General features: G+C 45.8%; 8 protein-coding genes across 8 annotated transcripts; 6 read left to right on the top strand and 2 right to left on the bottom strand.

Moving 5' to 3' along the window:
- Positions 1 to 750: 750 nt before the first annotated feature.
- Positions 751 to 1,124, top strand: N7481_003603 (uncharacterized protein; the record flags this gene model as incomplete). Its single annotated transcript, XM_057262822.1, has 2 exons — positions 751 to 866; positions 959 to 1,124. 2 exons carry the CDS (start codon positions 751 to 753, stop codon positions 1,122 to 1,124), a joined length of 282 nt encoding a protein of 93 aa, XP_057124483.1.
- A 177-nt stretch (positions 1,125 to 1,301) lies between these two features.
- On the top strand, positions 1,302 to 1,907 carry N7481_003602 (uncharacterized protein; the record flags this gene model as incomplete). Its single annotated transcript, XM_057262821.1, has 2 exons — positions 1,302 to 1,353; positions 1,468 to 1,907. 2 exons carry the CDS (start codon positions 1,302 to 1,304, stop codon positions 1,905 to 1,907), a joined length of 492 nt encoding a protein of 163 aa, XP_057124482.1.
- A 573-nt stretch (positions 1,908 to 2,480) lies between these two features.
- On the top strand, positions 2,481 to 3,551 carry N7481_003601 (uncharacterized protein; the record flags this gene model as incomplete). Its single annotated transcript, XM_057262820.1, has 4 exons — positions 2,481 to 2,597; positions 2,666 to 2,918; positions 3,068 to 3,292; positions 3,364 to 3,551. 4 exons carry the CDS (start codon positions 2,481 to 2,483, stop codon positions 3,549 to 3,551), a joined length of 783 nt encoding a protein of 260 aa, XP_057124481.1.
- Positions 3,552 to 4,142: 591 nt separating this feature from the next.
- Positions 4,143 to 4,655, bottom strand: N7481_003600 (uncharacterized protein; the record flags this gene model as incomplete). The annotated part of the gene is made up of 1 exon (XM_057262819.1): positions 4,143 to 4,655. The coding sequence occupies one exon, from the start codon at positions 4,653 to 4,655 to the stop codon at positions 4,143 to 4,145; it is 513 nt and encodes a 170-aa protein (XP_057124480.1).
- Positions 4,656 to 4,975: 320 nt separating this feature from the next.
- On the bottom strand, positions 4,976 to 5,788 carry N7481_003599 (uncharacterized protein; the record flags this gene model as incomplete). The annotated part of the gene is made up of 1 exon (XM_057262818.1): positions 4,976 to 5,788. The coding sequence occupies one exon, from the start codon at positions 5,786 to 5,788 to the stop codon at positions 4,976 to 4,978; it is 813 nt and encodes a 270-aa protein (XP_057124479.1).
- Positions 5,789 to 7,933: 2,145 nt separating this feature from the next.
- On the top strand, positions 7,934 to 8,990 carry N7481_003598 (RTA1 domain-containing protein; the record flags this gene model as incomplete). The annotated part of the gene is made up of 3 exons (XM_057262817.1): positions 7,934 to 8,144; positions 8,198 to 8,290; positions 8,359 to 8,990. 3 exons carry the CDS (start codon positions 7,934 to 7,936, stop codon positions 8,988 to 8,990), a joined length of 936 nt encoding a protein of 311 aa, XP_057124478.1.
- A 1,742-nt stretch (positions 8,991 to 10,732) lies between these two features.
- N7481_003597 (uncharacterized protein) lies at positions 10,733 to 10,996 on the top strand (the record flags this gene model as incomplete). Its single annotated transcript, XM_057262816.1, has 1 exon — positions 10,733 to 10,996. One exon carries the CDS (start codon positions 10,733 to 10,735, stop codon positions 10,994 to 10,996), a length of 264 nt encoding a protein of 87 aa, XP_057124477.1.
- Positions 10,997 to 12,819: 1,823 nt separating this feature from the next.
- On the top strand, positions 12,820 to 13,384 carry N7481_003596 (uncharacterized protein; the record flags this gene model as incomplete). The annotated part of the gene is made up of 2 exons (XM_057262815.1): positions 12,820 to 13,171; positions 13,242 to 13,384. 2 exons carry the CDS (start codon positions 12,820 to 12,822, stop codon positions 13,382 to 13,384), a joined length of 495 nt encoding a protein of 164 aa, XP_057124476.1.
- Between the last annotated feature and the right edge of the window lie 1,533 nt (positions 13,385 to 14,917).

The raw sequence follows: 14,917 nt of genomic DNA, 5'->3' as shown, positions 1-14,917 counted from the left end.
GGAAAGGGTAATATATCCTACTCATGTTTAGTTATAGCTAGCATAAATACCTGTGTAGAGTCAGGCTTCCGATGACTACTGACTTTCCTAGAGGCCAGCCACTACACATTTCCCACAATTTCAGCCTCCGGAAAAAAAAGAATCAATATCAGTTGTGTACTCTGAACGAAGTTCAATAGTATTTAACGTGGGTTGCGGTTGGGCTGACACGGGGCCCACCTGGGCACTGGCAAGAGCCGGATATCTAGCACCAAACACGATAGTTATGGCATGAAATTCCATTTAAAATATCTCAACAACCCTTATTCATCGTTCTTAAATCAAATCTCCCAAAAAATACTTGTATGCTTCAGTATTTTCTGAGTCAAATCCTGAGATCCCTATGCTGAATTTTATTCCAACGTTCCAACTTGAAGGTTGCCAAACCTTGGATATATAACCAGGGCTTCAAGTTGTAATGCAGAGAAATTGACAACTTGAACTTCTTGAAACTTGAAATAATATAGATACACCGTGACCCTGGGCAATCGTGTCCCCAGGTGGCAACTAAGGCTCAAGTTGTTGTCAAGATATCATTCTAAATTGAATTCCAACATTGCATTGACTATGGTTTTTGGTGCCAGTAACATGGGGAAGTAGTTAACTCAATTGGGAAGGACAGGACGATAGCTGGGAGCCTGAGGCCCTAAGGGCTGAGTCATCCAGCACACCATCCATCTATCTCATTCCATTCAGTCCCTCTGTTCAGCAATGGCGATGGCCATGAACGAGAGAATGCCCGAGGCTATTCAGAACCATCTAAATGCGAAGGGTGGTGTGGGCGGGATGACCAAGCGCCGAGGCCTGAGGCTCCCGGCTCCCTCTGGGTGATACAGAAAGTGTTTGCTCAGCTCAGCCGTTTACGTATAATTACCTGCCCACAGCTAATTACACTCGTAAATCTATCTCCATTCTCCAGATTACCAATTCGCTATCCTTTTCTCATCTACATACTGCCAGCCAAACTCAAAGTGATGCACTTCTCCCGCAGCATGGCCCACGCTATCACCAAGATCGTCCTCTCTACTTTTATCCCAGTCGCCGATATCAAGTCAAGTCTTTCAGCCGCGGATGCTATTTGCTGACAGGCCTATGGGTGTGCTACCATATATGGGATGAACGATATGCAGAGATATGGTGATCGGATGAAGCTAGTATCTAGAGATGCTAACTACACAAGAGCGGCGGTGGTGCGGGATGATCAAGGCATAGGAGCGAGGCTCTGCAACACTATTGTCTCCCGACAGGAAGTAATCCGTAAAATGCACTGGCGACAAGTGGATGGTGATAAGTCAAAGATCCAGTTCCTTGCGAGTATGTTTCTGTTTTGCCTCTAGACCTTTCCTGTCTATCCGCCAGCAGAACTTAATTTCTGCCTGTTTGGTCTTCTAGACGAATAAAAAAAAGATACTAACGAGTCAATTATAGATCGGGCCAATATCAACTACCATGGGAATTCTCAACAACCCGGCGCTGGCCACGCTGCCGCGGGCACGATCCTAACACCGGACCTTGCGGGAATGCCCATTGTTTTCCCTGTTCATTTGGTTCAGGATGCTCTGAAAATTGTTCTAGATGTCTTTATTGTTGAGGTCGTCATGTTTTATGACATATCCGAAGAAATTGAAAATCGACTGCTAAGGGCACTGGATAGCCCACGTGCCGAGGGCAGTCAGGGCTGGGTAGTGCACGGTGCGATGGTGGAGGAGCCTACAAGGCTCCGGTACAATGTTTCAGGGAGGGCTTATTTTGCGATGGCCGGTTGGGAGTCGAGGGAGAGTCAGGGTCTGTTGAGTATTTTGGATCCCGAAATTGGGCGGAATGAGCTGGAATCGGCTGAGTCGCGGTATGTTCTGTTTGATAATTGAGGATTTATAATTAGTTTGATTTAGCTTTTGAGAATGGAACGCATTATCAACCTGATATCGACGTCGACGTTTTAGTCAGTGATTGAAAGATAGACTGTGCTTACTCCTGTCTCACTGGCAAGCATAAGCTTACAGGCGCAAAAAGAATATAAGTGGCTCAAAGCTTCATTGAATAAACCACAACGGAAAGCTCGCGCCGTTATGGATGGAATATTTCAATCTGCTATTTTTCTCCTCTTACATCTCCTCGCTCTCGCATCACTGGCTAACGCAAACTTCTGTCGCTGCCATCCAGAAGATCCCTGTTAGCCCTCCATTAGCGTATGGGACAGGTTCAACAACTCCGTCTCTAGACGGCTGATCGCCACAACCCCGATCGCGAGCGTCTGTCTGATTCCACTGGGAGGCCTGACGCCGAAGGCAGCAGCTCCGGCATCGACAACATTCATCGTAAACTCAACGTTACACTATCCCTCGCTTCTACTCTTTCCATCTACTTGAATCTTTCCCCCTTCCCACCTCTGTCCACCAACCCGCTTCAAACTTTTCTATCTTCATTGTCAGCTCATCGAAATGCAGTCCCTTTTGCCTTCACTGACAGCGACTTGGCACAATGGCTCTTATCCATCTATTTCGTCTTCACGAAGCGAGCTGAGTGTTGCCAGCAAAACCATTATTATCAAAGGAGGTGTAAGAATACCTTAAACAAAGAGCCCTCTGACAAATCTTGACTTTCAAACTGATACCACGAACTGCAGGGAAGTGGCATCGGCCGAGCAACCGTCGTATCGTTCTCCCGCGCTGGAGCAAGCAATATTATCCTGATTGGACGCACAAAGTCCTCCTTGGAAGATACACAGAAATTGCTATCTTGTGATGGCTCTATCTGCGTAGCCGATATCACAGATGAAAAGCGGATGGCAGAGGTTGCTGCCTCTGGGGGGGACCTGGGATGCACTTATTCTCGCTGCAGCATACATTTCCTCCCCTGGTTCCGTCCAGGATACATCTGTTAGCAATTGGTGACAGAACCTCGAGGTCAGTTTCATAGATACACTATTTCTCGGCTATGTACATGGACTTAATGACTGGCCCTTACAAGACCAACCTGAAAGGAAGTTTCATTACGGTGAAATCACTCCTACCTACCGCTAACCCAGCCCACGCTACTGTGATTGGATATACGGCCGCAATCACGTTTCCCGCTGCAATGCTGCCAGGATTGTCAGCCTACGCCATTTCAAAGCTAGCCATAACAAAGCTCATGGAATACATCGCTGCCGAGGACCCCTCAATCTGTACAGGGGCGCTACATCCCGGAATGGAGGAAACGGAGCTCATCAAGGCATCTGGAACGGACCCTGCCGCTGTGCCTCTGGATTCTGGTATATTTTTATTCATTTTTCTAATCTAATATATCCATGCCTGGCAGCTGATTGACTATTGCCTGATTCAGTGGAGCTCGCGGGCGATTTTGCAGTTTGGTTGACGAGTAAGGAAGCCTCATTCTTGAACGGGCGATATGTCCGGGCGAACTGGGATGTGGATGAGGTCAAGGCAAAAGCTGGCGAGATACAGCCCCAGTCAGCTGTTGACGACGAATATCCAGGGATGGCCCTTTGGTTCAGCCTAGTTTGTGTCTAGAATGAATTACATTATGGATCGAGACTAGCTCAATTTGATTCAATTCTAATGTTCGTGCGCGGTGAACACCGAGTATATGAAACAGGTATCATAAAGAGAATATTACCCATGCCAAAATGTATGTATGCCGTACAGCACTTGAAGGAACACATCTAAAGAAACAATGACGTGTTGGTCACCAAGGTGAGGCCTTGCAACCGTCAAGAGGAGTTGAAACTGGAGGTGGGATTTGGCCGCAGGGGCGAGCGATGCGTGGCGATAGACCATTGAGGTTCTGTTACCGTTTTGACGCGTTGCCTACGCGTTGCCTACGCGTTTTCTTTTCGACACCATGCTATTTTACTTTGTTTTTACTACTGCTGGGCATGGAGTTTGGTGAGCTCTTGTTTCTGATGGAGGGAAATTTTCTAAGTTAGGTTGCATCAGGTTAATAGAGGTTTTAATTGAATTGAAACGAATCGATTCGATCTTAAATTCAAAGTGCGATATCCACGGCATATGCAGTATATAGGGCTATTTTGGGGGGAAACAAGAAAAGTCAGGAGAAAGAGAAAACATACGACATGTCAAAGACAAACAAGAGATGCAACCTCATTTCTGAACTAGCGCGCTGATTGGTAGGGTTCCTCCAATTTCTTGCATATTATAGGCCAGTCGACCCGGGGTTTCCAAAAAGATATGCTGCCACATGAATGTTTTGAGTGAATTGGAAGACGTCCCTACTTCGTCACCTTTATCCCTCGCCATTTGTAGTTGGTGAGTCAATCCAGCTTCAGCCTCTTCTAAAAGTTGATTCACAAAAAGATCGGTGTCTTCTGGTGTTTTCTCTCCTTTCACCGGGTATGCATAGTGTTTATGAAGAGCATAGCCGGAGAGAGCAACTTGGTCATGATCAGCAAGCCGAAAATGAGTGCAATGTTTCTCGTTATCACCGCAATCAGCGTCTAAATGGAGAGTCGCGATTGATGATGCATAAAGATAATCGACCAACGGCCCATCAATAGAGTTACCACAGATGACCAAGCATGGGTCTGTAGACTCGTCTGATATCAACTGGTCGGCGGTTACTTGCTCCAATTTCCACTGGAAGGGCGCTGGGAGCATGGAGGACCCAGAACAGGTACTTGTATCGATGGTGACTGTGAAGTAGTTAACGTGAAATGCTGGGTTGGTGTTAGCTTATGGATACTATTTTAGTGGGCTGGCTTAAAAATCTTACAGGTTGCGCTACAAAAGCGTTTAACTGCGATCAAAATAGGAGGCGGCATTTGTGTCCAAAGCTGACGCAAAGCAATGAATCCAACGAAGCTCGGTATGGACGTCAGACCTTTGCGACTGGACTGTGTTGTATTCTCCAGTAAGCTACGGGGAGTAAGAGTTAGCCTGTAAATCAACAACCCAATGCGGGATGGACGATGTTTTTTTCACCTCTGCAGTTTGTCGTTTCGCTCCCGTGCGTGTGCTAGTGATCTCAGCCATGCACAGCTCAGCTCTGATAGCCAGACCTGCATGCATTGGAAGTCATGCTCAACACGTTTTTGTTGAGTCCAATAAGGGAAGACGGGGTTCTTCGAGTTGTAATCAGACTCCATGAGTCGAGCAGCGTATTGTATTGGGATTTCAGGGTCCAATTCAGCTCCGATTATGTGCTTCCGTCGCACAAACGTTTTGTATTTTGAAAGGACATAACTGTAGGCGAGGAGACGAATGACCTGTTGGAAATTGTCTGGATTCCAATCTTCTATAGATCCCGCCGACCGCGTCTCGTGTTCGGTGATGGGCTCTACCCATCCAAGCTTCATCAAGAGACTGCATCGCGATTCTCCCGCCCGATTAAACCCAAATTTTTCAAAATTGGATCCTTTTGCGGTCAACATCCGACATGAGTCTCGCGCTCGGGTAATGACATTTTGGAGTGCATTTGTCATAGAAGCAATATGTCGTTGAAATCGGTCAGCGCGCCCATCCTTCAATAGATGCTGTCTGAGAACCATGATCATGAGAGCACGCAGCTGGCAGGCAGTATCTCCGACATGGGCATCAAATGCCATATAGCCTGTAGAAGAAGCTGAAGCATGATCCTCCTGTAAGAGCTCGCTGAACAGCTCCAATGCATCAAGAGAATCAGATGCTGCACATACAATGTCACTGAGTAGACTGGGTATATAGCCAGCTTTCAGTGTGCATGTGTATTTGGTATCAGTCCGGCTTTGAGCAAGGAAGAGAGCGGTCAGCATCTTGAAACAATTGATGATAGTTGCATGTATATCAAGCGATTTGACATGGGCTAGAAAAGAACTTGGACTCGAACCCAAAGTTCCATCTTGTTAAATAAAAAACCGTCAAGTTGGAATATACCAAGACAAAACATAGTTCTAGGCGTATTAGAGCTGAATTTTTTGATTACCTCATCATGCAATTCTTACTGGTGAAAATATACTCGCCGATGGAAAATATGCCGATATGGCTCGCAAATACGCCGATGGCCGAAGGAATACGAGGATAACTGGTGGTGGTCACGTGGGACCTGGAAGAATATTGATGGAAACCGAGAATCACGCCCGAGAGGGGCGGTGCATGTAAAGATGTGTGTTTATGTGTCGTGACTGGATAGTTATCGAGGAGGAAAAGCAACTGGAAGGTAGGCAATCTTAATGCCTGAGGCACAAGGCCTCGACAAATAGTCAACTAGTTACTGACTTCGAAGGTTGAAAGTACTAGTAAAGATTTGAACATTCGGTATTAATTATTGGTAAAGACCAGTCCCGTCCTGGATCGCACTTTATGTCATCCGTTCTAAGCAATTCGGAAAAAGTTGCGAGAACTAGTATACTAGTTTGTTTTAGCGGAATGGTTCTCTGGTAAATTTTTATCTCGGCTCCAGCTGTTCACATTTCAAGTTCTGGCATTTAACTAGATTAATCCGAGGGAGCCCGTGGATTTGTTCCAACTGTTATGATTTTGCCATACATATGAGCTACCTGGCTTTATCTATCCCGGAATCTGAAGGAAAAAATCGAATCCCCGTGTTGAAGGGATTCTACTAATCCGAGGTATACTTCAACAACGATCAGAACCATCATGCATGTCAGATAGAGGTTTACTTGAAGATAGTACCATGCGGTTGGAAAGGCTTAATAAATAAAATTGGTAGTACAGGGTTGAATAAATAGCATTCTCCTTACTCCAGCTCCATGATAAACTTCGAGCCTATCAAATCTAGAAAAAACGAAAAATAATATCCGGCGAGCCATGATTCGCTTGTGTGTCTCACTGCATAAAAGCCGAAATGCATTTCTAGAAGCCCTTTCCTCGTCGCAGGGGCCATCATAAAACACAATCATGAAAAAGGAAGAGGGTTGTCAGCAGCGGAAAATTCCGATAATCAAATCGAACCTCATTCTGACTCAAGTATAAACCTACGCAATTCCAGGTTTGATTGCGGACGAGTCATGCACAACATGCCGTAAAAAGAAACAAAACGACGCTGATCACGTTTCACTTGCCTAGAACCATCTCCAAATGTATCCGAACCACGCCAGAAATTAATTTATTCGTTTGGTTCTTTTCGTTCTTTTCAATTTCATCGCACCGTTCAAAAATAGTTTTGGCGTAAAAATCCGAAAGCCGATCCCGCCAAGATTTCTATTCACAGACCAGGCACCAGCATCAACATTCTCCCGTCGATCTGTTTGGGGCGCATTTGTTGCTGATTCTGTCCCTCCGATGACAAAATTACGAGTGGGCCAATGAAAGGTCGTTAGCCGGGGTCCAGGCCGACAAACCCCAAGCGGTGAGGCTGAGCACGCCTGAAAATATCCTGCCAGAATAAGATTATGCGGGTTAGTCCAATCGGGTTTAGGCTAATTAACAATATACGATCTAGCCAATCATCTAATCCCGGACTCAAGATTATCCAATTGCAGCGCCGTGCGACAAATTGGCGCTTCATGGTTCTCATGATGATGGCCGCAGTCTCATAGTCCGTCATCCAGTCAGAGAGATTGATACACGTCCCACTGATCCATGGCGCCCAAATCTTAATGTCGTTTCAGCCTTATTTGGCTCCTCTGTCCGTATTCGTTGATCGAGCTAATTATGGCAACTAGGCATTGACGAGATGGATCCGTATCTGCATTTTGCTCAGCCTTCCATGAGCTGAAGTCATTGCTCGTTGCAAGGTAGGTGCTTAGTAGTATTTCGAGCACCAGGCTTGGAGACTGTAAGACTTGTGACATATATAAATGGTCGATTAATCATTCCTGTTCTCTTACAATTCATAGCTACTATTACTTTTCTCATTTCTATCAGCACAATTTTCTTTTGTTCTTTAGTGCCCAAACGTCCATCTATTGGTTTTATACTCGATTTCTCCTCTCAGAATGTCTTCCGAAACCGAAAAGATCTATGAACAGCTTTCTGTTGGCTGCCATGCCTATCGCGAAGGCTTTCCCAGTTCATATGACTATATCCCGTCAAAAGGAGCTGGTATTGCATTCTGTTTGCTGTTTGGAGCAACAATGATTGCACACATTGTCCAATTTTCTTGGAAGCGGACATGGTGGTGCTGCGTTTTTGCTATCGGTAGCGCTGGTACGAATCTAGTGCACACTCTTCTTAATCATGCGAGTCTAATCAATAAACAGTGGAAGTTCTTGGCTGGGCCGGGCGTACCTGGAGCTCTGATTGCCCATACAACAGTACCGCATTCATGATCCAGATCTCGACACTGATCATAGGTAGGCTCAAATACCACCCAAAATTGACCGCAGAAACACAAGGCTAATAAAACTCCATCTTACCACAGCTCCTGTTTTCTACACAGCGGGTATCTACATTCTACTCGGTCGCTTCATCAAAATCTTCGGACCGGAAAGTTCCTTCCTCTCCCCCAAGCTATACCTTTGGATATTCTGCACTTGCGACGTCATCTCTCTCATTATCCAAGCAGCGGGAGGCGGCATGGCATCCTCCGCATCAAACGGAAAAGGTGACACTGCACCAGGCACAAACACTATGGTTGCGGGTATCGTCTTTCAGCTTGTCTCAATCAGCGTTTTCGTATACTGTGCCTTTGACTTTCTTCGCCGCACGACCCGTACCGGCTTGATTCAGGTGGGAAAAATGGACTCTGTCAATTGTATGATTCTCGCGATGATCATCTCAGTTGTGTTCATCTACATCCGGTCTATTTATCGTGTGATTGAGCTTTCTCAGGGCTGGACGGGATATGTTATGACCCACGAAGTCTTTTTCATCATTCTGGATGGTGTCATGATGATCGTCGCCGTGGGGGCTTTCAATATCTTTCACCCTGGCTGGCTACTGCCTTCTGATAGCGCTTTTAAGCTGCCCAAGTATCAGGCTTCCCATGAGATGGAGACACATAGATTACAAGCCTCCGATAGCACCGAATACGGGGGTTCTGGGAGCCACTGAGGTGCGATGCGTGGCTTTATTTTGCTACCTCGGCGTAAAGTGGTGGTTCGCTTCGTGAAATTCAGTTGCGTTTTCTATTTTATGATATCAGCGATTTTTCTTCCTTGGAGATTCTTGAGGATTTTTCTTTCTGCTTCTTAGATGTTTAGAATTGTTTGCTTTCTGATGTTCCTCTTAAGATTAAACCCGAATCGATGCATCCCGAGGTCGTCTTAATGAAATGGTGAATTTGCATCCTCCGAGTCGCTCAATCTCTATTCAAAATTATCATTCAAGTGAGAAGTTTAGAAGCCAGTTTATAAGTCCTTTCATTTCCAAGGTTCATATCTATCTTCTAGTTCAATAGGCTCCGAGTCATCTGAGGATATGCCCAGGTGCTTCTTGGTTCTAAGGACGCCAGGGTGTGATGCAGCTTTCCTCGCAAACTACGGGAATGGTTCCCCTAATTAGGACCAAGCACTGTATAGCTCGCACGTGCCGCTACTTGACGTTGCCACCAGAACATTATACCTCTGGATATTTTCTCACTTAAATTGTTTGTTAATCATAGTCACCTCAGGGGCATCGAACTGATGCCTTAAATCTGAGGTAATTATCATCGTTGCCTGAGGCACTAACTAAGAGCCTCAGGTTCCTATGTTTCCGTCCTTTCTAGATCGCTTCCTCTCTCCGCACGCACCAATATTAATACTTTCATCCTTCCCCACTCACCATCTCCTAGCAAAGGCATCTGGCATCATTGCAACTCAATCTCTTCCCGCCGTTGGGCCATTGCTTTTCCTGTTATTATGGGAGTCATTTTCTCGGCCCCACCACATTGTCCGCACGAATCATGGGACGAGTAACTATTAAAACACCAAGTTCAAGTTTCAGGAAATATTGGTGCCTGGAAATAGCTGAACACTATCTCGAATTTCATTGGCTTGAAGATCCCGCGCTATGCAGGACATTCGTAGCGTAAATTCAATGCCAACTATTCACTATTCCTCACGCTGTTAAAATCGGATCACCCTGACAGAGAATGCCCTTGGAAAATGGATGGGCTATAAAAGTTATTGGGACCATCTGAGAATCCGGGAGCTCAATTCCATTCTTTTGGGATCGTACTCATACAATTCGACGAACCTTCAGTTGCTAGGATAGATAGCGACGGCACCGCAGGATCTCTTTACCATCCATCTTGATCAACTTCCATTGGTCCATTGGTATTAATCCTGGGAAGGGCCTTGCTTCAACGAGCTAGTTGCAGCAACAACAATCCGAATGAGGTGGTGGAGATGGCACCTGGTTTTGCTAGAGTGGAAATCCTGTTCTCCACCCTGCACCAGTGGTCACATCACTGCAGCCCTGTAGGGCTGAAGCTTAGCATGCAGACCGAGTGGGCACTCCTTGGCTCATATACTTGTAAGGAGTGTCACTTCTCTTAACTTCATTGGTGGGCTATATTTGGCCCTAGATAAGTAACACAGACATCGTCACATCATCACTTGCGGGCCTGTGATACTCTCGCCCAACCAGATCATATAGGTAAGCGCCATCTAGAAGCCTTTTCCTTGTGATTAACTGCACCCTGCTAGCAATCCTAAGCAATCATCCCTTATTAAAGCTATAAATCCTCCCAGGGGGCGCCGCTGGTCTTCCTTTATGATTCTCTACGGTCAAGGCTATCTAAAACCCAACTTCCAATAACGGGTTTTCATCATTGCCCTCGTCTTCCCTTTAGCTACCAGTGTCATTTAATCATGGGTCTCATCAAGATTCTTCTCAAGGCCATCATTATCCCGATCGTGCTGGTCGTTGTGATTGGCATCATCATTATCTTCGCCATCAAAATGCACCGGGAGAAGAAGCAGAAAAAGAAGGAGATACATCAAAACCCCTTTCAGCCATTCCCCATACAGCAGTGGCCTTATCCTATTTCACCCGGGATTCAGAAACCCGCAGCGGTCGCTTCATACGGCGTCAATACTCCGAGTCAGACGGAACAGGGTGTTGCCCGATCATAGCCTCGCCCAGGTATGGGGAAAACGTGACTCCTAGCCTGCCTTTACTAAGGATATCAAAGACCTATTCCCAGAAAGTGATTTTCAGGCCCTTATGTCGACCATGCTGGACAAATCGTTTGGATGGATAGTTGTATTATTGGAACCGAATCATGACCATCAGCGCTTTACAAAGAAGGATTTTGTTTTAGGAATCGAACCCTTTATCTATTTATTGCTTGGAATGGAAATTTCAGTTGAGGCGTCTCAGATGTCTATAGACCATATCTTTATCTAGTGGGGCTACAGTCTCAAGCTGGGGCTACCCAGGGTTTAATTTTCTATGGCGCACTGCTTTTGAGAATCTCTCTCCAATCTTCGCTTCCAGTCAGTGCGGGAATCCCGGCTTTCTACCAACCCCAGAGAATCCGCACACAAAGCGTCGCATATTCTGAGCCTTCTCCCGCTATTTCATGCCGTCCGACCTCTAGAAGTCTTTATCACAACCTTGCTGCCTGACTGCGCGGGTAGGGGAGCGTTTTTGTATGGATCTAAAATCACGGTCGACATGTAACCTCCATATTGCCAAAATTAGTGATGATGTGATGTGATACAGGAAAATTGGTGACTAGGCAGCAGCAAAGTTCAGAGGTGATCCCTGATGGTAAGTGGACACCGCAAGCCGCAAGGTCTAGTCGAATCCCATTTTCTTAGCCTGCCCGCTTATTTCTTATTCGAAATGTGAAACAGAGTCTGCGGGGATCATCGCGGTCAGAGTAAAGGCGCTGCGAATTTCAGTTTTCGCGTAATCTCACAAATGATAAATTCTTCTCTGTCATTCAAATATTTGATCTTGAATGTGCTCAAAATCGCACTACTCAATGGGACAACCATGACTAGTATTGCAGTATTGCACGAAGCGAGGCTCGATTCGGTTTAGTGAGAGCAATACCAACGATCGACTACAAAATACGAGAAATGGCCCCTCGGCTATTTTTAATTTTTCTCCAAAGCTCCCAACGCCAATTATGTTCAAATTTCGTTTTTCAAGACGGCGAAGGATCTTCCGCAGTGTGTGATTCATTGTTGAGATATGGGTGCCTCAGGCATATAGGTTGCTGTGTCTCGCATATCGTAGATAGCTTCGCTTTCTATCTCTTCTTCATCTATCGACTTTTTGTACTACTGCACCTTATCCTCTCAATACTAATGAAGCCTCTAAATGAGTCTTAAATAAGCCTTTTCTCTCGGAGAAACAATTTTCTACGCTTTTCTACACTTCCCGGATTGATACTCTTTGCAATTGACTAATGGTGGGATACGTACCCGAGAGTCTTCTTTTATTGGCCCATAGGGGAAAGGGGTAAAATTCTTCGCGCTTATATTAGGATTGGCATGAAATACGAGGAAGGTATAACAATAGGTCCCATTATGGTTCTTTGGCGGGGCGCCAAGTCTCCTATGGGTCCATGCGGAGAAGTATACGACTGCGATTTCTTTTTCCGGCGCTTCTTTGCGCTCCGAATACACTGCAGAAGTCCCCGCCAAGCAAGGCTCCGCTGGATGGATGGTGCTCCGTCTCGTATTCGACTACAACAGAGCCGCATATACATGTTCAACTCCCTTGGCAAGTCCGTTCACTGCAGGCACGGGTGTCGCTTAAAGATGTGAAGACGGTACGATGCGACTGGGACTTGGCGAGGACCCCTTTATAATTCGGGCCCGCAGCCTTTCTCCAGAACTTCTATCACAGTCCCTTCTACAACGCAGCTTGATAATTCTCAGACATTCATTTTTTAAAAAATAATCCTCTACTTTTCGCATAACAAACCAGGTTCAAAGAGAACATGCGTTTCCTCTCTATTGCCCTCGTGGGCCTCGCCTCCATTTCCGTGACCGCTGCCAGTGATTTTGAGACTTGGGATGATATTGTCGGGGACGTTCCCCAGTGTATCAAGACCTGCCTCGACGACTTCTATAACGATTCCGGACTTGAAGACAAATGTGGAAGCAGCGATGACGCCTCCATGGACTGTCTCTGCAGCGTCACATCATTCTCCTCGGTCCAGTCTTCGGTAGACGACCTGAGCACCTGCATCCAGGATGGGTGTGATTCTGGCGATCTGAGTGAAATCTCCTCTAAGCTTTCCAACTTCCAAGAGAGATTTTCAGATGCTGGAGATCAATGTATGAGCGAGGGTAAGCTTTTATGTGGATATCGTTTGTGGACTCGAAAAGAGAATCACAGCGGACTGACTTCAAAATATAGATTCAACCTCAGATGACGACAGTGATTCGGAATCGGACACAGACTCGGACGACAACAAAAATGCTGCCAACACTTTGATTCCCGGATTCAACGCTCTGCTTGCCTCGAGTGCCGTGCTGCTCTTTGGTGTTGCTCTGTACTAACGACCTGTTACTTTGAATTTTGAATGTTGGTTGTTGGGCTTGTTAATTCTGGCCATACTATAGCAATATAACTTTTAATACTTTTAATTGCAGTCCACTTGCACTCCGCTGGTTTCGAAACAATAGGCAACCTATATACTCTTCTGGCGGGTATTTGACTTTCATTATGCTGTGCTCAATGTGACGTCTAGGTCCGCATCTTCAATCTCCTTTTTTCCATTTCTGAGTCAAAATTAAATTCTACGCCACCATCCTAACCAGGCATACCCAGCGTACCTCCGTGCGCCGCTCATCAGTATTGGCTGCTACCGACAATGGAGGCCCCATTGGAATGAGCCCCAACGATTGGTCCCGCACGCCGCATGCGGGTGCCATGGGTGACCACTGCTAATTGGCAAGTCTCCGACCAACCCTCGTTCAGTAGTCAACGCCAAGATGGTTAATTTTCCTCTCATAAAATGATTGCTGCTAAGCCGGCAGCCGACATGGAGGATCTAGAATTAGTTTTCTCGCAAACGCCTTTTGAGGTATCATTCCATATAGCCTTATCGCATATAGCCTCATCGGCAAGCTCAACTCCAATAAAACCCAAAAGCTCGGCCAAGCATGAATTCTAAACATAACCGTAATTGACCATGATCTTTGTAAAAATCATGGTTCGGCTTACTGTTTCCACAATTCTAATAGCGAAATGATACGATTTCGGACCTTTTTCTTGCCATGTTGGATTTACTTCGGTCTGCCCTCTATATTGGCTATTTCTGATTCTTCCGTCTTCTGTTACCTTTCAGCAGACTCCATAAATTCATAACCCTACTGGCTGGAGTTGGCTCTCGTTCCCCTGGAAATGAAACGGAAAAGACTTTCGTTATGCCAGTGGGAAACCGATCACAAGCCTGTGGCGAAAATGAATATTTCTTCTTCGGTTTTTCTCGGGTTTTTGCACATTTCTACTTGGATAAAATGAAAAAGCTAGTTAACGAAAGGAGAGCCTTCCAATAGCCAAATAAAGGTCCCGAAGACACCGCAGGGAACTAGTTCAGAAGTATCGTGGGAAATATCGAGTGTTTTTTCATTGCCATCAACTCTCTATGGCCCGCTAGCCAATATAGGACCGACTTCCGTTTTCGCCCCCAAATGTGTGTTCATCTGCATATGGCCCCCAATCCTCAATCCCCTTCCCAAGAAACATCGAGCCTCCGATAACTACTAGTAGTAGAAATTTTACAATATACCGCCCACAGCTAGATATAGAATTTCAGACACCTCAAGTGTGCTAATTCGCTGTATCTATTGATAGACCTCCAAAAACCTGGTGTGGGGATAGGACCACTTCGAGTTCGGTTCCCTTGGTAGCGCAGCAGTAGCCCCAACACGAGGCGGAGTCGTGCATGAAGACGGCATAAATCGTACTTTTGCTTCATTTTCCCAACCCAGGGAATTTTTTTCAGTTTTGATATGCCATTGCTAGGCTCTTCTAAACAAAGACAGGTGTTTGTAGTCTGGACCAAGAAAATTCGTTGTAGAGTCTCA

The sequence above is a fragment of the Penicillium waksmanii genome (assembly GCF_028829765.1).
Source record: "Penicillium waksmanii strain IBT 27052 chromosome Unknown utg000004l:1.0-5674109.0:1.0-5678898.0, whole genome shotgun sequence".
Lineage (NCBI taxonomy): Eukaryota > Fungi > Ascomycota > Eurotiomycetes > Eurotiales > Aspergillaceae > Penicillium > Penicillium waksmanii.
The sequence above is the reverse complement of the archived record's forward strand: the minus strand, read 5'-3'. Positions and strand labels throughout refer to the sequence as shown.